Source organism: Anomalospiza imberbis, chromosome 7, assembly GCF_031753505.1.
Source record: "Anomalospiza imberbis isolate Cuckoo-Finch-1a 21T00152 chromosome 7, ASM3175350v1, whole genome shotgun sequence".
Taxonomy (NCBI): domain Eukaryota; kingdom Metazoa; phylum Chordata; class Aves; order Passeriformes; family Viduidae; genus Anomalospiza; species Anomalospiza imberbis.
The window spans coordinates 2,125,962-2,151,474 of NC_089687.1; the positions used below are offsets into that span (position 1 = coordinate 2,125,962).

Below are 25,513 nucleotides of genomic sequence, written 5' to 3' on the forward strand. Positions count from 1 at the left end.
CCTCTCACCTACTGACCTGCAGGTGCAACATCCCCCCTTTTTTTTTAAAAACTCTCTATAATTTTATGGCCTTGTTAAAGCTCCCCAATAAAGAATTAGGCACTGTAATCCACCCTGCAAAATAATTACAGGGTTGGCTGCTGCGTGTAAGGACAGAACTTGCAAAGAAGCATCAATCAAACCTAACAAAACCAAGCCCAAAGCAGCCCAGGACGGAGGAAGGGATGGACAGCGTGAACTTACTCCCTGATTTCATCGATTATTTTCTGCTTCTCCTCGATCTCATCCCTCAGCCTGGACAGCTGCTTCTGGTGGGCTTCCCTGTGGCTCTCCATCTGCTGCTCCAGAGCCTTCTGCAAACACAGAGCTGGGAATCAGGACCAGGGACACGCAGCTCCCTCTTCGCCAGCCTCTGGATTTGAGGGAGAACTACCAAATCCATTCAGGAATCTGCCTGGCGTTTCCTTCTGTCATCACAAAACTCTGTGCCTGCTCACCCAACCTTTTAAATCAGTTTTTAGCAACAGATGTACAACTATTTGGACTCATTTTCTTGCAAAAAGTACCCCATGAAAACCCAGGCCTTGGCCACAAATGACACTGATTTTACAGCAATCCTCTCTTATTTCCCCAGTTTATTCACCCAGGAAATACTTGTACAGCTCTACCTGTGACAGAAATAAAGCCCAAACCTCTAAGAATTGTTTAATCACAGCCCTGCTATTGAAATTGTTGTTTAAATTTAAATTCTAGGAGGAAATATGCCTCAAGCAAAAGGACAAAATAAATTTATGTCTTTTAGACTGCTAACAAAAATGTTGCTTTTTTACTCGGAGCTGTCACAACTGCTTTAATCACTTTACAACTGCTTTAATCACTTAAAATTTTTATAATGGAGGGAAAAGTTCTGCAGCTGGCAAACCTCTATCACCCTCCTTGTAAAACTGTATTTTTCCTTGTCTGCAATTTGCAACCCCATCAGAGCAACTCATTATTGCAAACATTTCCTGGCATTCCAAAGGAAAAATACCAGAAAATGGGTTTATATATTTTATTATTATTTCCAGGAGATAATCAGAATTCCAGCCAAACTGTGGGGAAGTAGCCTCTTTTAAAATCAAATTTATAAGTACCTAAATGATATTAACCCCAGCAGCCTCCTTCACTACTGAGCAAATTGACTTTCTGCAGAGCTCCAGCAGCAAAAAATTAGTGTACCACAGAGGTGAATCAATGCAATTTTTGGCCACGTGAACAGGAAGACAAAATTCCACCCCAATGAACAATCTCACCAAGAATTTCCCTCAAAACTTCCACTGTGCCCAACTACCTTCATCTCCTCTGCATCCTGGAGCCGTGTCAGGTGCTCCTTCTCCTTGTCCTTGAAGCTGACTTCGTGCATTTTTTCTGTTTAAAGGTGGAGACAGTTTTAATTTCAATTTTAGATTTTAAAATAAATTTAATTTCTTCCAGGAGATGGAATCAAGATTCTGTTCTAACAATGCAGGAGATGATAAAATTTTTTTTAAAAATAAAAAGCCTTGTCCCCACCTGCTGCTCCCTCAGAGAGGGAAAATCCCTTGTGCAGAAATTCCAGAATGATTTTAAGGCTGCAAGGTTATAAATTGATATAACCCAGGAGCTTAGCAAAGCTACAAGAACCTCTTTTGATACCTACACACTTTCCACATTAAATTGGAAGGGGAAAACCAAGCAAACCTTAAAAATGAAGTCAGCTGGGAAAGACACAACTAGTGCCCATCTCAGGGAAGCAGCTTTGTTTGGAACGAGGCAGGGATGTTGCAGAGGGACAACTGAAACTTAGATAAATCCTTATTTTACACAAATCCAGACTTCTACAGAACTTTCAGCAAGACTGACTGGTGCTGTTTGGTAAAGGATCTGTGTGGGGTTTTTATAATTGTTCACATCATTAAGACACAAAGCTGAGTCTGCTAAGACAGAAACGACGAGACCCAGAGCTGTACCTTGAGCGCGTAACTTGGCCAGCTCCTCGTTGAGGGAGTCCTGGGACTCCTCCAGCTGCCTCCTCTTCTGCTCCATGTTCTGCATGTAGTCTGTCAGGGATTTGATCTTTGCTTCGTGCTTCAAAGGCAAGGAACAGCAGTGAGATGGGAGGAGCACAGCCGTGCCCTGGGAGTTCAGGGAAAACTGGCCCACGTAAAGGGGAGGAAACAAAGAATTCCCACATCCAGAGGTGAGGACTGGGAGAAGTCACAGCAAAATGGCTGGGAAGGAGCTAAGAGATCAAAGATCAAAGCAGGCTGTGTTTCCACAGGTCTTGCTTAGTAGCCCAGTTTGGAATTCAGTCAGTAATCCCAAAACATCCCTGGAAGCTCCTGAGTTGGTGTTAAACCAACAGCAGCAGCTTTCTAAAAGCACCAGCCTGGAGGTGGCTTTGGGATCTTCAACCTGCAGAAGCTCACATGGACTCTCCCCAGCCATCCTGATGGTTTGGTTCTGGTCAACAACCTTCTGAACTAGAAGGGCTTATGGGTAAATAGTAAACAGGAAAGTTTGTAGTGAAAGCACTCAAAAGGTTTGACATGCAACAATTTTGACTCATTTTCTTGCAAAAAGTACCCCATGAAAACCCAGGCCTTGGCCACAAATGACACTGATTTTACAGCAATCCTTTCTTATTTCCCCTGTTTATTCACCCAGGAAATGCTTGTACAACTCCACCTGTGACAGATAGAACTGGATCCCATTTGAGGATAAAAATTAAGATACTGTCTGGATTATTGCATCTTAATTAAAAAGATTGAGTAGAATTTAACAAAGACACTCTACTGAAGGAAAAGGGGATCTCCCTGCTCCAGGTTTGCTCAGGTTTGCTTAGGATAACTGCTAGGGAATGAAATTGGATCATGTCTTTCCCTTCCTTTGTCCCCTTCCATGCATCAGAGGGTGTCAGAGCTCTCAGCCCCTCTCCACAGCCATCCCTGCCATTCCCTGCCACCCACTCAGAACCTCCCACCCCCTGGATTTCTATGCCAGAAAGTTTTCCATGGCATTTTGTAGCTCGCTGCCTCGTTTTCTCGGCAGCACACCCACAGAGCAGGTCCAGGGAGCTCCCCAAGGATCTGGCTTGTGAAAAACACAGTCAGTGATCTTTTAAAGTGATCCAAGATACAAATGACAGGAGCACAGAATGAACCAGGATGGAAAAGACCTTCGAGATCAACAAATTCCTGGTGAGGAAACCACTCCAGGGAGGAATTCCAGCGCTATTCCACCAAACACATTTTGAGACCTACAGCAGGACGTGACCTTGCCAGAGCTCAGGACACAACCTCAGGATGTTCTGAAAAACACTGAGGGGAAGTGTCCTGGGGTGGCTTCATGATTCTTGTATCCCCATTTGTCTGTTCAGCCCAGAAATAAGTTTTGCAGCTTTAAGGCTGGTTCTGAGAGCAAAGTGGGGGGAGAAGAAGTGCAGAGTTTGTTTTCAGAAGCTGCACTCGCTCCTCCACATTCCTGTGATGTCTGCAGCATGGACAGACAGCAGGACAGAGCTCTCCCTTGCTTTTAGTTAGTGTTTAGCTAGCTGAGGCAGAGAAGTTCCCTGGACTGTGATTTTTCTTTTTCTCTCCTGCTCTGGACTGAGCACCCAGGAGAGCAGCAGCAGCTCACACCTGTGGCCCACAGGGCAGGGCCTGGGCCATGGCATTTCCTGATCAGAGACTGAGTGAGCCGAGCTAGAGCCCACCAAGGGGACTCTCTGACTTTGTCATCTCTTTTGGAGTGGCAAGAGGTTTTATTGCTTAATATTGTTCATTTTTTGTGCTGGTGAATGCTTTGCCTGTTAAATAAACATATTTTTTTTCCACTTTTCTCCAAGGAAATCTTTTCCCAAACCACCTGGGGGAGGGGCTGCTTAAATCTGCTTTCTAGAGGAACCCCTTTGGAGGTTTTCTCCCATATTTGCCCTAAACCAGGACAGGGAGGTGTGGAAAGAGGTTTTACAGCAACTTCTGTGAGCCAGAGAGAAGTTTGACAAGAGGATCCATGTTTACCCCTGAAAGAATTTCCTACCAAGGTCATTGACATAGAAACCAAGAAAGAAAGAAGGATAAATAAGAGAAACCTGCAGCTGCCTGTTCCAACGAGCACTTTGTTTGTCACGACCAATGAGTAAACTTGTGAGGTTTGTGAGAATGTGTAAAAAGCATCCATGCTATAATAATAACAGTTTTGAAGCCTGTCACCCTGTTATTTTAAAAGTTTTAAAGTTCTTCTAAAATTTTCTATACCTTCTGATGTTTACATATTTCTACTGAAGTTTCTCACACTGTTCATGTAAATAATGATTGTTTTGCATTCTTCTTTGTGAGAGGAGAGAATTGATGGCCTGTTGGTTTGACCAGTGTGGTTGGAGAGGTGGCAATTCCATCCTCCAATCCACTGCCACTTTTGGAATTCTAGATATTGCGAGGTCAGGAATAAACTTCCTCTCTTTTCCCTCTTTTACATCTAGCGTGAACGCATGAGTTATTTCGTGTCGTAGCGCGGCTGAAGCCTTCTGAAAATGGAGGGCGCTGCTTTGTATTGCCTCCATCTCAACTACGACAGGGAGGAAAGAGAGAAGAGAGAGCAGACAGCAAAACGCCCACGAGACAGCAAAACGCCCACGAGACCACACTGCTCTGCTCCACAAGGCCCATTTCTCACTCCTGGCACACGCATTCCGTGGGGAAGGAGGTTGGGAGGGCCACCAAAGCCTGGAGAAGGCAGGAGCAGACCCACCTGGGAGATGAGGAGCTGGCAGGCCGCCAGCTCCCTCTCGCTGGCGTTCATCTTCCTGTTGGAGTCCATCTGGGCGCTCTCCAGCTGCTTGCTCCTGTTCACCAGAGACTTCACCTCCGACTTCATCTTGCTGATGTAGAGCCTGGCCATGGTGAACTCCTCCTCGATCACCCCGTTCACATCTGCCAACTGAGCACACAGGGATGGCCAGCTGCTCGCACCCAGAGCTTCTCCTGCTCTGGGAACCAGCCTGGAGGCTGGGTCTGGATTTTGGGATGGTTTTACAGGCCAGGGGTCATTTTAGAGAAGAGAGTTTGAATTATTTCTGAAAACTTAAAACTCATATTTGGAGAACAAAAGAATCAGAATTCGAATCTTTTCACAAAGCAAAGAGTGCTTATTACATTAATGAGATATCTTCCTTCAGAATTTTTGGTTTGATTTCTCCCTTTATCTTGTATATTTTATTTTAATTTATCTTGCATATGTCACATTTGTGTGAAGGGATATCATATAGGGATATCACATCCAGGTATTAGGCTGAAGATCAGGGAAAGGTTCTTCCCCCAGAGGGTGCCCTGCTCAGGCTCCCCAGGGAATGGGCACATTCCCAAAGCTGCCAGAGCTCCAGGAGCATTTGGACAGTGCTCCCAGGGATTTTGCGGTGTCTGTACAGGGCCAGGAGCTGGATCCATGATCCTGTGGGTCCCTTCCAGCTCAGGATATTCCACTGAGGAGCTGTCCAGATTCTCCCTGAGCAGTGACACAGCTCAACTTCATCTGCTTCCCCTTTGTTCCCAGCAGTGCCAAGGGGAAGGGAACATGTGCTGCTGCTTTTCCCAAAAAATCAAAAAAAAATGACACTTCTTCCAAAATTTTCAGTCTGCTCTGAGATTAGCCACACTTGGAGAAGATGCTAATTGCCAACAAATCAGAAATAATTCTCTAACCGCTCCTCAGTCTGGCCTGATTTCCACTGACAGCTGTCCCCTGAAGTGCTGACATCTCAGTTCCTACAAAAACTTGCACCAAACTGCCTCTGCCTCCATGTGCAAAGATTTCCTCTCCCAGTCCCTGCTCCTGCCGCCACCAGAGGCTGCTGTGACATCTCCAAAGGCTGGAATCTGCAGCACCACAGGGACAGCAGGGCTTGTGTCATCTGCAGCAGGACAGGCTGGAGCTCCTGCTGGCCTAAGAGAGCCTTGGCAGGACGTCAACAAAAAGTGAACTAAAAGTCACAACAATGTATTGCAAGGGATTCTCATACATCTCAAAAATGAACTTAGCCACTTTCAACCACTGCTATTTTTCATGTGGTTTTAAATGGACAAGGATGGCATTAACACCACCAAGGAGATTTTCCAGGCCATGGGAAGTTTCCATCGCTGCCATTTAGCAATGACCATACAAATATTTTCTCTGAAATCAGCATTTTGTTCCTCTACAAATGTGACAAAGTGAGCAGCCACCTCCTCTACTGTATCCCCAAACCACACAGAGCCACACAAAGGCAAACCTCAAAGCAGGGCTGACCAAAATGTGCACCAAATGCCAGATCAATAATTGGCCACCTCATAAGCCAGTATTTTCATATTCTGGGAATTCTGAGTCATGCCAGCTAGGGAAGGAGCTGAGCTACTTGTGTATTGTTTTGGGGGGAATTCAGACCTCCCATTAATCAGTTCAGTGACTCCCAGATGGGCTTTGGCCCTAAAAACTGAACTGGGAATAACTGTGGGAACTCTGAGCCTAGACAGTGAGCCTCTCCTGATGACTCAGGGTTTGGCTTTTCTATTTTTCAGGCTCTGTGCTGCTTTAGTGTGCAGCTCTGAGCTTCCCATTCAGTGTTGCTGAGCTCTCTGCACAGAGCAGGGAGACAAAACAATTCCTTCTCCAGCTGGGCACCAAGGACAAATGATCCCAATCCCAGCCCAGGAGCACAAACACCGTGGGCTGGAGAGAGAAAAACAAGCAGGATGGGACTCGATCACCTAAAGCTGGAACTGGACAATGAACTGCAATGTGCCAATGGAGCAGAGCTGATCCCAGTGAGAGCCCCCGGGAGCGCTCGTGCATTTTGGGACCATTTGGGTTCATCTTGGGTGCAGCCCTGGCTGGGCTCTGGTGCTGCCCAGGGTGGATCCATGGAGGAGATCCTTCTCATGGATCCCTGCTTTATTCTGTGACTCTGCCCAGCCTCTGCTCTAGGGCAGCCTGCTCAAGGCATCACTCCCAGCCAGACCAAGAGCTCTGCAGTGTCCCCCTCCTGTGCTCAGCCAGCATTTACACAGAGTGTCCTGGGACAAGGATTGCTGGATCCACACATTCCACACCTGTGATGCTCCCAGGGCTGGAGCCAGGCTGGGAGAGCTGGGAATGTTCACCTGGAGAAGGGAAGGCTCCAGGCAGAGCTCAGAGCCTTTGCAGGGCCTGAAGGGCTCCAGGAGAGCTGGAGAGGGACTGGGGACAAGGGATGGAGGGACAGGACCCAGGGAATGGCTCCCACTGCCAGAGGGCAGGGATGGGTGGGAGATTGGGAACTGGGAATTCCTGGCTGGGCTGGAATTCCCAGAGCAGCTGTGGCTGCCCCTGGATCCCTGGAAGTGTCCAAGGCCAGGGACATCCCACAGGACAGGCTGTGGGATTCCCTGCTTTGGTGGAGTGTTTCCTGCAGGAGGAGCTGGGGAAAGCACATGAACAAAGCCCACGCACGGTTTTCACGTCGTTGGTGCCGATGATTCCCCCGATCTCCCCCAGGTCCTTCAGCAGCAGGTTCAGGATTTCTGTGGCTCTCTTCTTCTGGTGGTTGCTGAGCTCCTGCAACTGGCCCAGCTCCCTCTGGGTCGCTGTCAGGGCACTCTGGAAGGGTTTAAAAACAAGAATTACCCTCCCCCCTGCAGGCTGGGCAGTTTTCATGGGGTATTTTCCTCATGCCTGCTGGCACAATGTAGTGACACATCCAGTCCCACCTTGGCATAATCCACTTTCACAACTCGCTTGCCACCAAAGGGTACTTTAGATCTATTACATGTAGCAAATCCGCTAAGAATCTGATTTGCATAAAACATCAAAGGAGGTTAATCATAGAGAAATAGGTAGAAAGGGATAGAAAATTCAATTTTTTCCAATGGATTTCGTGGTAATCTGGTTTACTGGGGGAGATAACAAAGTCTTTAATGAATCAGATCTGTTAACAACAGCTCCTTACGTTGGTGTAATGAATCAAGGGAAAAGGATGCTTTAAGCTAATAAACCAATCTTGATTTTCCTCAGATCCCATTTTTTGCTTAAGATCGGGACACATCAGCTGAAAAAGCCAATTAATTTTTTTCCTGATCCCTTCCTTGAGATCCCTGTCAAATCCCAGCTCCACAGCACAGAGTCCAGAAAACCACAAAATGCTGCCATTTGCATGAGGCAGATTTTCACAGCTCTCTTGGCAAAATACAGCTTTTAAATATCCAAAACACAGGATGGCCACTTCTCACATCCAGTCCCTTGCTGCAAGAGCCACAATCTGCCACCAACTTCCACAGAGCAGCTTCTGAATTCCCTTAATTCCGTTGTTTAATTAAGACAGGGAAGAGAGTGTGACACCAGCAGGTTTTTGGGAAGCCCTTTGGGAATGTTTAGGGCGCAAGGAGAGAACCAAGAGGATGAACCAAGTTGCTCTTACACTTTTCTGTGCCAGCTCATCTGCCAGCTGCTCGTTGGTCCTGGTTTTGTCCTCCACTTCCTGGGATTTCTGGTCATAATTGACAGCCAGCTCTTCCAGGGCTTGGAGCACCTCCTTCACTTCATCCTTGGCTGCCTCGTTCTCGATCTGGAGTCGGGTCAGCTCCTCCTGGATCTTCTCATAATCCCTCCTCGTGGAGGCCAAAAGCTGGGGAGGAATATCACAGCAGCATTAAGTGACCCAAAATCTCCTTCAAAAGACAATATTGAAAAGGAGAAACACAGGCAGAGAGGGGGGAAAAAAGGGTGAGCAGAAATCATGTGTGCAGGAGGGGAGAAATCCTGAAAACAGCAGCAGTTCCAGCATAAAAGCATTTGAAGGAAGCACAAAAAAAAGCTCTGAACTTCAATGAGAAAAATCTTCATCAAATCCTATTATGACCCAAGACTGAGGCAGAGAAACTGACTTTAAACACTATCAGAGCTCCAAAGACATTTTCTGCCCTCAATCCAGTGCTGCGGCTCAGACCAAAAAAAAATCCCACAAAGAAAAATGTTTCACCAGAGGCTCAGGGCTCTGAGCTGAGCTGAGGGAAAAGGGCTCCCTGAGGCAGCCTCAAAGACCTCGTAGCTTCACAGAAATATTCTGATAAGCAAACCTAAGACGATTATTCTCAGTTATCATCTGAAGGATGATGCTGAGGACAGATTAGCGTCTCCTGTTTGCTGAGGGAAAATATTAATCTCAGAAGAAAATACTGACTTCACACACGCACTTCAGTGAGTGTTTCCAAGCTGGAAAAGTTATTAAATTGACTCTTTGCACACTGCTGAGGTTTCAGCCACTGTGGGAGGTCACTGTCCCTCGCCCTTGAAGCAATGCTCAGTGAGATGTTAAAGCTTTGAAAATTCAGCTGTGGTGTCCTCAGCGCAACCCCAGCCCCACCAGCAGCCCTGCACTTCAGGATGATGTGAAAATAAATAAAAGTGACACCTAACATTTATTGCTAATACTGCACTTTCAAGAATAATAACAAAGTCAGGGCTTGACATGGCATAAAAACATCAAATAGGGAATTACAACAGCTGAAACCCGTGCAGGAGATGTGGGAGGGCCTCATGCTCACCCTAACAGCAAAGTTTGGGCATTCATTCACAGAATTCACTGCTTCCCAAGAAACCTGGATTAGGGATTGGTATAATATTGCAGACAGTGGAATAAAACCTTCCCAACCTTCCCCGCTGAAGTGTTTTGGGTGGATTTCTCCTGATCTGCCCACCAAGCAGCTGAGTCAGCCTCTCAGCAAAAAAACAAACCCCTCTTCCCTCAAGCAGACCACCCAAAAAGCAGAATGTCCCAGAAGAAATAGCCTTTTTTTTTTTTTTTTTTTGGCTCAGAGTGCTCGTGGAAAATAGGAAAGCAGGCAGGCAGCTCTGGAGGCTGGCACGTGCCCAGGGAGGATTCAGATTTAAGGGACATTTATCTCCCTGGTAATGCTGCAGCCTCAGAAGTGCACTCACGTTATGGAAAAAGCCATTGGATTGCCAGAGCCAGATGGCATGTAAATATTTAAACAACAAAATAGCTTCAAATAATCTTCCTGCTAAACACAGATGGAGCTATCATTTACATTCACTTAAGAAATTTTCTGCGCGAACATCGCCGTGGCTCCAAGAAGTGGTGAGCATCACCTGCGGCATAAACAAGGAGATCCTGGCTGATATGGTGTGGAAAAATGGAGCAGCCTTTTCAAAAGCCACCAAGAAAACCATCATCAAGGTGAGCTGTAAAAAAGGGAAAAGGCCCACGGCTGCAGCACCCCATGGGTCTGTTCCACGTGGGGATGGAATATCCAGAATCCCCCAAAACACCCACCTGAAGCAGCAGCCAGAGGTGAAAAGGCACCAACCCCCCCTCCCCAAATCAGTCATCTGCAGCAGGCCTCGGGTTTATAATTAACCTGCTGGCTTAATCAAGCAGAAATAAGGGCTGGTTAATTAGGGGGAGCAGAGTGAGGCAGCTGCTGCTGGATCAGTGAGCTCATCACATCTCCAGGGGAGAGCAGGGACAGCTGATGTGGGGAAAAACACCTTGAATAATAAAACATCACCTTCTCCTTCCAAGGTAAGGGCTGGACAAAGCTGGGACGGGGCATAAAAAGGCTCTGAACAGCACCAGCTGCAGAGATTTTGGGATTTAGCAAAGCTGGACTAGGAATGTGCAAAAAAAAAAAGGGAGAAAAATGGACGCTGAAAACCTGATTGATCTTCCAGAGGTGACACTGGAACAGGGAGGGCAGGGAATAATTCTGCTCCCAGACAGGAGGGATGCACATCACCCCAAAACCAAGGCACAAGTGTGAGGGAAAATCAGCCTCAGGTGAGCAAAGGGATGTAAAAAAGATGGGAGAAGTGAGGTGACACAAATAAACTCATAACACACATCAGGAAATAACAGGCTGAGCAGGCATAAAGTGCATCATTATTATCATTAATAATATTTTTATTTTTATTTTTATGCTGGTGTAGCCACAGGCAACACTGTACAGTGCAGGGCAATCAAATCAAGCTGTGGCAAGAGAATGAGGAGCTTCATCTTGGAAATAAAATAAAATAAAATAAAATAAAATAAAATAAAATAAAATAAAATAAAATAGCTGGAGATTCCCCTAGCCAGGACAATTCCCCAGAGGGGGCAGGTGAACCCTGAGTGGTGAACCAGACATGTTCATAAATTATTTTTTTTTCTCTAATAACACCTTGAAAACCCTTTCTGAGGGCCTGGATACACAATAAAAGCAACTCCTAAGAAATATCACAGCAATATTTGGGGAATTTGGTGTTGTTTTATTTTTATTTCACTTTTATTATTTTGAATCTTCAGAACTCCTCATAGAAGGGAATGGCTTGACTGAGTTTAGTGCTCACATTCTCCATCCTAAACCCATCAAAAATTCATTTTAGGGACAGAAACAATGCAATCAAATGTTTGAAGTGAGCAATCCAAGATTTTACAGCAAATCTGGGGCAGCACCAATTATCAGGTTTTTCCATCTCACAGATTGCTGTCTCTAATTGCCAAAAGAATGATAATTAGTAATGTAATATCAGTAAATCTCTAACTGCCTGTAGTCCATAGTGCCTGCATACCTGAATGGGCACAGACACATCAAAAATCACATTTGGAGTGAAAAATCCTGGCCCCACTCCTACCTTGGACCTCCAGCATCACTTCCCAGCAGGAGGGATTGTTATTTCAAGGACTTTTTTCAAGGCTTAATGAGAATATTATGAAATTTCAAGTTTAAAGCCGGCTGACACCTTTTCCATTTGAATTTTAGCCAGTTCATATGAACAGCTGGGACAGAATCATTAAACAAGGGGCTCAGGAGCAAAATGTAAAGGGATTTTTTTTGGTTGGTTTATTTATTTTAGTTTCTTACCTCCTCTTGATCCAACATTTGCTGCTTTAATTTTTCAGCCAACTGGCTCTGCTGGTTGATTTCATCATCCTGCAATGAAACAGGGGTGGAGATTTTTAATTTCTTTTCACAGTTCTCATTTGATTACTTTTTATTTCCTCTTTCTAGAAAAGAAAGGGGAATAAAACTTTGTGCATGTTTGAGTGGCATGAGGGGAGAGAAAAATAAATATGCATAAACAAATATACCATAAATAAAATAAATAAATATACACAGAGCTCTGCTGGAAAAGCTGCCAACACTGGTATAAATGGTGATATTTTGGGTTTGGGATCAAATATCTTCTCATTCCCTACAGTCCTGTGCCAAATTATGATTCCCATGTTTTCTAGGGAAAAACTCAAACCTGCTCCAGTTCCCTCCAGAATAATTCACTGTGCTTTGCTGCTTTTGATGAGGAAAGTAAAAGAATGACTGATTTTTTTTTCCCTTTTCCTGATCAATATGGAAAAGCTGGAGATTGCAACTGGGGATGAAATCAGAGAAAAGCTGTCATTTCTTACAGCAAACGGCTCTTTTCAGTGCCACCAACACTGCTGTGCAACCAGACTGTGCAGGGAGACCAAAATTCAGGTTTAAACACAATTCCTCTGTGTCCACAAACAGCCCAACCTCAATAATAACAGGCAAGGACACACTGGGCTTTTCTCTGCTCTTTTCCTGCTAATTACAAATGAATTTTAAAATTGAGTATTGATTCATGTTGATTCATGATGAGAGCTGCCCTTTTTTTTTTTTTTTTTTGCTGCTCTCATCCAGGGTGGTGAATGAGCTATTCCTGGGCCCTTTTTTCCCCCCACTTTTCATCTTCCCACAAGGCAAAGCTCTTAATGGCTGGAGAAGGGAATTGCTGAGAGCTTTAAGTGCCACTGATGTCCCTCAAGCTGTGCAAAGAAAAAAAAAACAAATAAATGAGCCCTCTGGGCTGTGTTTGCAGCTCCAACAACACAAACAAAACGGGATGGGAATGTATTTTCCTTAAAATTCTAGGATTTTTTTTCCAGGGTGACTCCAAGATGACATTACAGTTTGTTAAGGGATTTTACACAAATCATTGAAGAAAAGGGAAAGCCTGGACTTAAAACTATCAGAAAACTGGGCGCTGAATTGCTGGGGAGTGCTCCCAAACACTGCACAGGGAAAAGGGGTGGAGAGCTGACAGGATCTGCTTTTAGGAAGCACTTGGAACTTTCCAACGTTTTCCAGTCCACGATAGAAATAGAAGCAAAAATACACCAATAGAGCAAAAAAAAGAAATAGAGCAAAAATACACAACTAGAAGAAACAGAGCAAAAAAACAATGATCTTGGCAATAATTTTCCATTCCCACCTGGAATCCAACATTCCCACCTTATCATCCAGCTGCCTGTAGAGACTGGCGATCTCGTCATCGTATTTCTGCTTCTCCTCTGTGGAGATGCTGGCGACCACGGGGGTGATGTTATCAATAATTGGGGTGTTATCACAAGGCTCCAGGTTCTTCTGGTCCTTGGCACTGATCTGCTCCTCCTCGGGCACAGCTTCTCCTGCAGGGACACAGCTCATGAAAATCCTACAATCCCAAATCCATGGATTCTCCAGGATGGTCACTCCTGGTCAATGAAGGGCTTTGTGCCACTTCCAGGGAGACAAATGACAAGGAAGAGGTGTGGGAAGGTGGCCACACTTGTGAGGGTGATGATCCCATGGAAATGCAAACTCCATGGGATGCCTCAGGGTTTGGCTTTTCTATTTTTCAGGCTCTGTGCTGCTTTAGTGTGCAGCTCTGAGCTTCACATTCAGTGTTGCTGAGCTCTCTGCACAGAGCAGGGAGACAAAACAATTCCTTCTCCAGCTGGGCACCAAGGACAAATGATCCCAATCCCAGCCCAGGAGCACAAACACCGTGGGCTGGAGAGAGAAAAACAAGCAGGATGGGACTCGATCACCTAAAGCTGGAACTGGACAATGAACTGCAATGTGCCAATGGAGCAGAGCTGATCCCAGTGAGAGCCCCCGGGAGCGCTCGTGCATTTTGGGACCATTTGGGTTCATCTTGGGTGCAGCCCTGGCTGGGCTCTGGTGCTGCCCAAGGTGGATCCATGGAGGAGATCCTTTTCATAAATCCCTGCTTTATTCTGTGACTCTGCCCAGCCTCTGCCCTGGGGCAGCCTGCTCAAGGCATCACAGGGACTCTGTGAGGTCTTTTCCAACCTTGATGATCCCATAAAATCCAGCAGCAGGTTGAACACTAAAAGCACAGAACTCCTGGCTCTCCTTTCACTTCCTTGATAAGCCAGGATCAGCTCCATGGATTAAGAGAGGTGTACAAAAGGAGGGAACCCCCCCAAATTCCAGCCTAAAATCTGCTGGCACTTAAATATCTCTTCTTCCAGGGATTTCCAGCTCCAGGATGGACCAGCACAGCCATGTTTAAAACAATACTCAACTTTTGCCTTGCAAATTCCAGCACAAACACCCACTTCCAGAGGTTGCCTGTGCACAGCAGACACATTCCCTACAAAATCCCTGTCCCCAGGGAATATTTCCTTTTGGAACAGCCCTGGGTTACAATTACAGTCTCAGAGATGAGGGATGGGTGAGCTGCTCACGGCAGAAATTAAATCCACCCTCACCAGAGGCTGGGGAAGCCCCTGGATGCTGCACACATTGCTCAGGGGGTGGGAAGGGTGAAGGTTTTTTCCTTTTCCAGGAAAAAACTCCAATATTTTAGCTTCTGAAAGCTTTACCAGCCATTCCTCTTGCCAATTTATCTCACTGGCAGGGGAACAGGTCAACAGGACCAATAGATCAAAGCCCAGAAAGGCTGAGTGAGGCCCCAGAGCAAAACAAAAAGGGCAAAAAAAAAAAAAAAAGCACCACCAATGAAGCAGATGATTTTTTCCCCAGCTTAAAGCATGGAAAAAGTGGAATTTGAAATCAAGCAGCATCACCTCTATCGTGGTACTTCACTCCAAATATTTTCTGCCCTATTTCTGAAGGCTTGATGGTATTTTCTATTATTAATGAGGGAAATGTGAATTGATTTTTGCTGTTGGAGCAGAGAAGGAAAGGTGGGTTTGGTTAGAATGCAGGGCCTTGTACACAAAAAATGTTCCTCAGGCTGTGGAGAATCCACCAGGATACACATTTTGGGAATTTTTAATTTCTCATTCATCGGCTGAGAACCTCCTGCCTGTAAAACACAGGAAAATTGGGCACCTGGAAGCTGAAATGCTCAGCTCACCCTTTTACTTTGTAGAATAAATCCTTAATTCCTGGAATAAGCTGTACCCATGGAATATTATCCAAGATGGGATTGCTGGGACAGTTCCCTTTGTAAAAAACCTCCATCCTTCCAGAGGATGGGAGTGCCCAAGGTCAGACAAGAAATCAATAATCTTTTGAATGCATTGCTGGCCAACAGCAGCACCCAGGGAGGGGAGGAGGATATTTAAACAAAAGGATCCATCCCGGCTTTTCTAAAAAAACATAGGCTTTGGTTTGGGTTTGCTTTTTTTTTGTTGTTGTTGTTGTTGTTGTTGTTGTTTGATTTTTAAAATGTGAAATAAAGAATTCAAACTCAGGCTGGTTTGATAAAATTGTCTGCCAGCGTTCCAGATTAAATTAGATTTTTAAAATTTGGTTTGCAATAAAAATTCTTTCATTTGTATTTGTGTGTATATTCTGTCTCCTGTACTATCCTACAGGTGATGTCACAACCTAGCCTGAACAGAAATTCCCCACGTTTCTAATCAGAAAAGTGTCTGTTCACAACAAAACATTTCATCTAGAAGCCACAGGAGCAGACAAATGGTGATTCTTCTAAGCAGATGCCACTCCCTGTCATTGTACTAAAGGACTAATTATTCTAATGTGAAATTCAATTATAAAAAATCCCCAAAACCAAGGTCCAATTACCTTAAAGCACAGCGATTCTCATGCCTGAGGAGCAGAGTTATTAAAAAAAAAATATAATGTCATTTTTCCTTTCTTTATTACTGTCATTAACAATATTAAAATTAGTGATGCCTCCTGTGTGCTCTACCCTGAACTCACTAATTTTGGCATTTTCACTGGTTTCTCCCACAAATGGCTGCTGGTTTGCCTAGTTTCTGCTTCCTCACCTTCCATTATTATGATGAAGTGTGAGTTACAATGTGAATTTAGATTTAGTGGCCAGACACAATTAATAAAAATTGTGATGTAGGGCAAGAATTCAACACAGACACATCCAGCTCCCAGTTTTTGGCACCTACCATTCCTCCACCTGTTCAGCTCCAGCTCCAGGTGCTGGATAACATTCTTTAAACTCTTGTTTTTGTCCTTCTCCTTCTCATACTTCTTCTTCCACTCCTCTGCTGTCAGCTCCAGGTTCACAGACACTGTGTTCTTGATGGTCTTGGCCCTGCAAACAAATCCCAGAGCAGCTGCTTTGGGGTTTTTATCCCAGTGCAACAGTGGGGATTGGGGATTTTTCCATCATACAGAAGGAAATGAACGGGGAAACTGTGGATTCCCCATCCCTGGAAGTGGCTAGGGTGGGGAAGGAAAGGGAAGGGGGAAGGAAAGGGGGAAGGGAAGAAGGGAAAGGGAAAGAAAAAGGAAAGGGAAAGAACAAGGGAAAGGGAAAGAAAAAGGGAAAGGAAAAGAACAAGGGAAAGGAAAAGGAAAAGGAAAAGGAAAAGGAAAAGGAAAAGGAAAAGGAAAAGGAAAAGGAAAAGGGGAAAAATCCTCCCTAGGCAAAAATATCCCAAATTTCAAGCCTCCCAACAACCACCACCACTTTATTATTCTGAAAGTGCTCAGCTCCCAACCCAACCCAACCAATTGTGCCAGGAAATGCAAAGCAAGCAGAAAACAATGCCCAGCACCTACTCCAGCAAATCCACACTGAAAAGGGAAACCAAACCAATCACTATGAATTAAGAAATCCTCAGATCTTTGCCCTTCACTGCTCAGACACTGAGTCCCTTCAAATGCCTCCAGTGTTGTTGAGTAAAGCAGAGGATAAGGAAAAGGATAACAGATAAACCCTCAGCAGTTCATAAAGCTCCAGTGATTTGCACTCTGTGGCAAGCAGGACTTTTACTACCTTAAAAGTATTTTTTAAACAACCCTGTGCTTTTAAAAGAATTTCCTAATGGTCAGGGTTTACACTTTTTCTCTGCTAAAAGCACAGCTCAAGTTTCCACTCATTTAACTGAACCAGGGAAATAAAAACCCACCACACCAGGAAGTTTCTCCTGGTGATGGATGAAGCCCTTACTGACAGCTAAAATTAAAAATGAGATAAAAGCACGAGAAAAGATGGAGTAGAAAAAGAAAAAGCTGATTCACTACTATCAAAGGAGCACTTGTACAGTTTGATTGGTACAAGAGCTCCTCTGAAGATGGATTTCATTCCTGACATTTATTTTAATGGTGACATAATCCTTTCTTTTCCCAGGAAAAATCAGCAATCAGCCATGAGTCATGGACCTTCCCTTTAATGCCATTGAGGTCCTCAGTTGTGTCACATCAGAAAATGAGACACAACAACCCAAGAGCCTGGAAAAGAAGCCCCATTCCCACCATTCCCACCCCAAATCCTGCCAGAGAACACTGTGCATGGATAACCCACGGGCTGCTCTGCACAGAGCACCAGTCCTCCCAGGGAAATACAAATTATTTCCTTCCTGACAATTCAGTGCTGCCCATGAGGAGCTCCTCACAAATATTTCCCTGTTTTCGCCGTTCTTGCACTGCCATCCTGGTCCTCAGTGAGGATCGCCCCCAGAATGCTCCCCCTCCCAGGAAACTGGTGAATATTTAGCCAGGGTGTGCAGAGTCAGTCAGAAAACCGCCTTGCTACCCCAAAAAGGGCAAATTTTACTCATTACTGGAAAGATAAATTAAACCAGGAGGAATGTAAACTGAAACTGAACGTGGAAGCTGGAGTTCAGAGTTGTTCATGCTCTTGATTTCATTCCTGCATCTCAGGATGCTTGTTTTTGCTCAACACATGATCTGATCAGTAGAAGTTTGGATCTTCAATAGCTAAAAATCATGTTCAGCTCACGATGGGGAAAAAAAAGTCTACAAAGCAACTCTTTAACCTGATTTTGCTCATGGCCACTGCCTCTTTTTGCAGTCCAGAAACTCCACATGGTGGAAAACAACCCAATTTTAAACAAAGACAAAGCTATTGTATCCTCAAACTGTTCAACTCTCTTTAAACGCTCCTAACTTGCCAGTATTTTTCCTTTCTGCTACCACACAAATCATACAAAATTAGTAATTTTCCAAAGGACCAGAGTTCTCCTCAATTACCACAAAAGCAGCAATTACATAATGAGCCTGACCTATTTTGGCAAACCTTCCCAATGCATTTCATATCACTCTTGTCAATAAACACACGTGGAAGAGAAATTTTCCTTCTGGATCCTTCCATACTTTGTGTTCCTGAGTTGTCCAGATCCTCCAAACATCAGGTCCATGAGCTGCCAAGGCAAGCTCTCAAAGCTGACAATATTACAGAGCCCACACTCTTGAATTTTCCTAATTTTTAAACCATAACAATGATTTAAATCCTTTTACAGCCATAACAATGATCCCTGAGGTGGAATTCAAGGAGAAGACACCAAACAGCACTGTCAGCTAAAGCAAAACTAAATTTTTCCACAGAAAACTGCTCAGTGTCTTCATCTTTCTTAGCAGGCCAAAAATGAGATGTGGTGGAAAACAGCCCATTTTCACGGCAAGACAAAGGTATTGTGTACCACAGCTCCTAAATTTTATTTTGCACAGTCCTAACTTGCTGGAATTTTTCCTTTCTGCTGCTACACAAAAAAAAAAAAAAAAACCCAAAATTTGGATTTTCTGAAGTACCCAATAAAGCAAAACTGATTTTTTTTCCACAGAAAACTGCCCAGTGATTTTTATCTTTCCCATAAAATTTCAAGGAATTTGTGGATATTCTCAGTTCAGTCAGAGAGAAAAAGAGAAAGATTTTTCCCAGGCTTAGCCTGGCAGAAATCTTTCTCTTTTTCTCTCTGGCTGAACTGAGAATGTCCACAGGAATTAAGATGACACTTTCTGCAGGAAAATCAACCAGGAAGGAATGAAAAAATCCCTTCTAAACATCCTTCCATGGATTGCCCAACCCTTCCCCACTTTCCAACCCCACTCTGCTCCCAAGCAGAGCAGCTGCTGGCCAGCATTAACCTTGATTTTCCTGGAGCATTTTCCCGGGATCACTGGGAATAAAGAGACCGCTCTCTGAAGTTCTCCAGGGTTTTTTTTTTTTTTTTACCAACTCCAGAAACCCCAAGCTCTGGATTCCAGGGGAGGATGGATGCATCCAGGCTGATCCCAGTGGGACTCACCTCTGGCCAAACATCAGGGTGGACTTGGTCTCGGCCTCGTTGAACACGGAGGGGGAGCAGCAGATGACGATGGTGGTCCTGCAGTTCCCCCCTAGGGAATCCTGCAGGATCCTGGTCATTTTGCTGTCTCGGTAGGGCACGTGGGTTTTCTAATCCAAGCACAAGCAAAAGACAAGAAAGATTCTTTTAACCAGTGGAGTTAGAGATGGGGGGAGTCCACGCTGGCAGGAGTGACAATTTGTTGTGACTGTGCCCAGATCTGGGAGCTGCTCCAGTGCCATCACTGAGAATTCATTCCTCATCTCGGGCAGAGCAGCCAGAGTGGTTGTCACTGGTTTGTGACAATATTTTGTTTGTTAATATTTTACTAACAGCCAATATTTTCTCCCTTCAGAGCTGAAATGTTAGCCCCTGTTACTCTTTTCCTTTTTTCCCCTCTGTGGATGGCAAAGAAACAGGTAAATGAAAGCCCCTCATCTGCCCAGCCAGCATTACTTACAGTTCCCTCTGCCAAGGCCGAGATCACATTGCCCAGAGCAGACAAAGATTTATTGATATTTTTAGCTTCATCCAGAACTGCCCCCTCGGCTCCAGTTTTGCTGACCTGCAAAGAGAGCAGGAAAGAGTCAGGTTCTGCTCCAGCACAAAGCTCCAGCCCTGCAAAGCTGCGCCTAAAGATGCTCCTGGAGGAGCAAAACCTGGCTTAGCTCAGCGCGGGCCAGGAGAATTTTACATCAAATGTTTACATCAACTCTCATAACTATTTTGGTAGTGCAAGCCTGCAATAATTCCACTTTTCTCCTACTCCAAGAGCAAGCTGTAATTTTATTTTAATTCAGGGAGAATTTTATTCAGGGAGAATTTTATTGAGGGAGAGGTCTGTGCTCACCTGAGGACATTTGGGAACCACTTGCAAGGACAAGCTGTCCATACAGACAGGAAGCAGCACCCCAGTGGCCCCAAAATGAGCAAAAAATACCAAAAATCATAGATTTTGTTCATGGCCACTGCCTCCTTTAGCAGGCCAAAAATGACATGTGGTGGAAAACAATCCAATTTTCACAGCAAGAAAAATGTATTGTGTTCTACAACTGCTCAATTTTATTTTGCACAGTCCTAACTTGCTGGTATTTTTCCTTTCTGCTACTACACAAGTAAAACAAAATTTGGATTTTTCTAAAGTGTCCACATAGAGGATAAATCCGTATCTTTTTCTCTACACTACAACTATCTCTGCTTCCACCTAAAAATGCCCCACAACATGAAGGAGAAGCAGTTGTGTCTTTTAAGAAGACAACCTACCCAAGAAATCCGTATTTCAGGTTTTCTGTACCATAACAAACCACAAAAGTTGATATTTCAGAGGAGAGGAGTGCCTGTCCAGGCCCTCATTTTGTAAACATCATAAAGAGCTTTTAATTTAACAAATCTATGCAATCATAGACATTAGCATGATTAATTACCCTGACAAATCACTTCTGCATTGTACCCCTGGGTTATCAATTAAGGTGTCCCAATGGGCAACCCAAAATCCCAATAAAGCTGATTTTGAGCACTCCAGAAGACATCAGAATGAGAATTTGGGAACAATTTTGCATTGCAGCACTGTTCCAAACCATTACTCTTTTGGTAAATAGATAAAAGTCGTTTTCAGGGGTTTATTTTTCTGCATTGGAAAGCACAAATAGTCACCAAAATCAAGATTCAGGGAGCTTTGGGTAGACTTGAAAACTGCATTAACTGCTGGTATTTCATTCATTTAACATGTGAAATAATTACAAAAAAAAACTAGAAACAGGACATGACAATATAAGCAAGTTAAAATATGTCTAATTTGATAAATTATTTTTTAAATTTCTATTAAAAATATTTATATATTAAAAATATATAAATTTTCTGTTATTATAGATAAATTATATAAAAATTACATTCCCTTTTTCAGCTACACAGATGTAAATGTGAAGGCATATAAAAACACACTGGTTCAACTCACTCCACTATAAATACAGATTTTGTGGGGTTGTTTCTCATGTCAAAAATTCTGATCTGCTCCTTTTCTCCATCCCACATTGAAAAATAAAAATCAAAATATCCTTTTTAGTGAGAATCTAAGGTGAGAGCTCTGTGAGACTCCCTCACATCCTCAGTGTGGGGTCCCAGTGGGGGAAAAAGGAGAATTCACCTTCTCACTGCCAGCCAAGTCCACCAGGTAGAGCTTCCCACTGAGCTTCTTCTCCGTTTCCACGTTCTCCTGTTTGATGTTGATGAGGAAAATGCTGTGGCTCCTCGAGCTGTGCTCGTTCATATCTGAAATCACAGGGCACAGCTTCTGTTAAAAATGCCTTTCGAAGCTGGCAGGGGATTCCATCCCATCCCGGCTGGCCCCACCAAATCCCCAGATCCCAGAGAAGCTGGGCAGGTCTTGGTGTAACTCACAGAACGACCGGGTTGGACGAGACCTCCAGGATCATCGAGTCCAATCCAGCCCCAGCCCCTCACCCAAACCCAGGCAGCCAGTGCCACATCCAGGCTTTGTTAAACACACCCAGGGATGGTGACTCCACCACCTCCCTGGGCAGAGCATTCCAGAACTTTATCACTCTTTCTGTAAAAACTTCTTCCCAATATCCAACCTCTATTTCCCTTGGAGCAGCTTGAGCCTGTGTGCTCTGGTTCTGTCCGTGCTGCCTGGAGAAAGAGCCCAGCCCCAGCTGGCCACAGCCACCTTTCAGCTTCCAAAATTGATTAATAACACTAAAATTATGGGGGTGTCATTTTAATAGAAGTGCGTAATACCACACAGTAGAAATCTTAGAGTTGGAGGTTTTAGAATATAGTAATATATATAAAACGAAGAGAAAAGTTTTAAAGCAGTAGCAAATCCTTCTCTTCTCCTTCTCCTTCCTAGGTTTGGGGAGTATTTTATAATTAGACAAAAAATTCTGCAATGCGAGACAGAAGTATTTAGTTATTACATTAAAAGTAAAAATAATTTAAGTGTAATTTCCTGATTAGATAGCTTTTCCTTAAAAAACCTTGTAAAGATAGATACAAAACCATTTTTATAACTTATTAGTAAGTTATTATACAGTGTTTTATTTATTTATATAGTTTAATAATAGACTACATTTATTTTATTTCTTTATGCACTTTATTATTATACAGTATTTTGCTTAGTAAAATGCTGTAGAACTCACGGCTTGGGAAACTGCAATATATAAATAAATATATATTTAATATAAATATATAAATATTATCTATTATATATTATATATCTATTATATAGATTATATATATTATATATGATCTGTATAACTAATATATACTTAATAGATAAATGTATAAATATATAGTATAAATAAATACAATATAAATGCATAAATACACTATAAATAGATATAAATAAATGAATATAAATATATAATACAAAACATATTTTTAAATAAACGTGAATCTAAACACAAAATACCATCTCAAACACCCTCAACCCCAACCTTGCCAGGAACAAAAACTGAAAAAGCCAAGCCAAGCAGCACCATTTAGTGGTGCCCCGTGGGAGGATGGAGCTCCCAGCCTCCCAGGAGGGACCTGTGCACCCCCTGGAAGCACCAGGAGCCCCTCGGGGGGAGTTCCAGGGGTTCGGGGACACTCACTTGTCACAGCCACGTGCCTGTTGGCCTTCCCCTCGTCGATGACATCCAGAACTTCCTCAGGGCTGGACACGAACCTTTCTGTACAGCCCTGGCGACAGGAGGTGGGAGTCAGGAGTGTTCATTTAGCACTAATGAACTCAGTCATTAGGGAAGCAGCCGCATGCCCCAGGATCGTTGTTGGGGCAGGGGGGGCTTCCAGGGGAAACTTGGGAGCCAGTTTTCTTCCACAAGGTTAAAGACTCAGACACACAGCATGAAATTTTCCACGGAAAACATGGAATGTTACAACACACATTCCTAATTTGGTTTAGATTTCGTACCCAATTTAATTTAATTTGATCAACCCCAAGTTAATGTTTCTCCCTCAAACTACAAGACAAAGTGCAAAGTCCTTCTCTCTCAATGCAATATTACTGAATAAATCATCTTATCAATTTCTTTTTGCTCCTCAAGCTGAGAATAAACAGGAAAATATTAGATAAACATTATTTAGGCTCACATATGTTGCTATCAAGCATATTGCATTCAAGTGAGAGCCCAGAAAGTCATAAAACAAATTCCCAACCCAGCCAATCTGTTCTGAACTATTGAGAGATTACAGCACCCATGCAGCAAAATATTAAAGAACAAAATTCCTCAAGTTGTTCTCTCTCACATCTGACATGAAAGGGGAATGTGAATGCTTAAAATTTAACAGCATCCTAACAAAATGGCAATGTTCAAAGTCAGGAGAATAAAACAAACATGATTCAAGCCCATTAATATTTCAGGAAACTTGTTTAAACCCAGGAACCAACACAACTTGAACATTCAAGGCTTCAAACAGGAGTTGAATATTTTCAGCAAATAACACTGGATGCAAATGGAAATGTGTAAATAAATGCATTTGTGGGAAAGATTGAAAAGCTGATTATTAAATTATTTTTTTACCTTAACATAGGGAACTCTGTTTTTGTCTTCATGTACAGCGAGGTTTGTCTTTGACACTGGAGAGAGACGTGGAGATCATTAGGAACATTCCAGAGGTAATAAATAAATAAAGTGTCAGCTCCAGGCATGACAGACACATTTTGGGGATGGGAATTTGTATTTGAGATCTGCAGTCGTTCCCCACTCCCACTCCTTATGAACCCCCAATATTTCTGACACACGGAAATCCTTTCCCGCTCTGTCAATCTTCTACCTGTTCATTTAAATTTAACTTTGGGGCACAAAAGCTTTTGTTTATTGCTCGGGTGAATTAAATAAACCCAGAGTAAGCTGGGTTTTGGCAAAGCAGAGGAGACAGGAGAGCAGCCTGGAATTCAGAGCAGCTCAGAGCTACATTTGCAGCCATTTCTACATTTACAGAAATTTCCACATTTACAGGAATTTCTACATTTACAGGAATTTCTACCTTTAAGCCCTTTCCATCCCCACACTGGTGAACAAAACCCACTTTTATGAACACACAGCACGCAGAGGTAGAGGCATGAGCTGTGAGAGAAGCAGATGCTCCCCACCAGACTGGCTGCCAGCAGTGAGGGATCATTCTACAACACTCCCTGCATTTTGAAATCAGTTTTTTCACCATTTTTCCCTTGAAGAACACTCCTTGCCAAGGAGCCCCAGCCCTGGCTCGCAGGCTGTGGGATCCTCAGAGCTCTCTGATTCACAACACAGCTCGTGCTCTGCAGAGGCAGGTGCCCGGGATCAGATGGTGGAAACTGCCAAATTCTCCGGTTTAAATTGAATCCCCTCCCAAATAAAGTCACTGTTCCCCCTCAGGGTTTGGTGCGAAGCTCTGGATGAAGCCAAGGCACCCAGTCAAGTAAAACCCAGAACTTACCATCAAGCAGGTCCCTTATTTTGTCCAAATATATCTCAAAGTAGGAAACCTAATTAAAAAATCACAAACAGCACGGATTTAAACGTTGCTGATTTAATGTCTTGCTGTCTCTGTGTTTCCATCCCTGTCAAAGCACCAAACTAAAAATAAAACCCCACCTCCCACACAGTTTGAATTCCATCTTTCATGGGATCACATTTGTACCTTGAATGATTTACAAGCCATTGATCTTCCTCCATTTAACAAAGATTCATCAGGAGAGTACAAAGAAAATCCTGCAGGCAAACCTGATCTTCTTTTTTTTTTTTTTTTTTTTTTGTAACATAGGCAAAATTGACAAAAAAATAAAAAAATATTGAACTGAATCAAACCAATCCAGCTCCTGCCATATCTGTGCAGCTGCGGGTTTGAGGATGGTTAAAGCTGTACACTGATTTTCACCAACCCCAAAAACAGAGAGCACCTTCACCAATCCATTTCCATAAGCCTCAGCAATTAACATTAAATTAAACTTTTAAATGAAGCACATGTGGTGCTTCTGCCTTGAATCAAATCCAAAGAAGGAAATGAAAATGAGCTTTGCTGTAACAAAGAGAGACAATTGTCCTCAAAAAAAAAAAAAAAAAAGGAGAGGGAGAATGATTGAATGAATGAGTTTCTTAATAAAAGGGGATTTGACTCAGAGAAGGAAACAGAAATATGTGAGGGGAGTGGGGCCTAACCCTTCCCTAACTAAGGTTTATCCAGATTATTTAGCTG

At 43.5% G+C, this 25,513-nt stretch overlaps 1 protein-coding gene across 1 annotated transcript in view; it reads right to left on the reverse strand.

Moving 5' to 3' along the window:
* Positions 1 to 25,513, reverse strand: part of KIF5C (kinesin family member 5C) — an 85,765-nt gene that overhangs the window by 13,621 nt on the left and 46,631 nt on the right. Inside the window, exons 5-19 of the mRNA XM_068195119.1 lie at positions 24,755 to 24,803; positions 23,857 to 23,912; positions 22,927 to 23,014; positions 21,456 to 21,580; positions 19,773 to 19,877; positions 19,274 to 19,422; positions 16,166 to 16,314; positions 13,278 to 13,453; positions 11,889 to 11,957; positions 8,447 to 8,653; positions 7,483 to 7,629; positions 4,771 to 4,959; positions 1,989 to 2,106; positions 1,331 to 1,407; positions 244 to 353 (exon numbers count right to left, since the gene is read on the reverse strand). Coding sequence (XP_068051220.1) covers positions 244 to 353; positions 1,331 to 1,407; positions 1,989 to 2,106; positions 4,771 to 4,959; positions 7,483 to 7,629; positions 8,447 to 8,653; positions 11,889 to 11,957; positions 13,278 to 13,453; positions 16,166 to 16,314; positions 19,274 to 19,422; positions 19,773 to 19,877; positions 21,456 to 21,580; positions 22,927 to 23,014; positions 23,857 to 23,912; positions 24,755 to 24,803 — 1,814 coding nt within the window. The remainder of the gene's footprint in view (positions 1 to 243; positions 354 to 1,330; positions 1,408 to 1,988; positions 2,107 to 4,770; positions 4,960 to 7,482; positions 7,630 to 8,446; positions 8,654 to 11,888; positions 11,958 to 13,277; positions 13,454 to 16,165; positions 16,315 to 19,273; positions 19,423 to 19,772; positions 19,878 to 21,455; positions 21,581 to 22,926; positions 23,015 to 23,856; positions 23,913 to 24,754; positions 24,804 to 25,513) is intronic.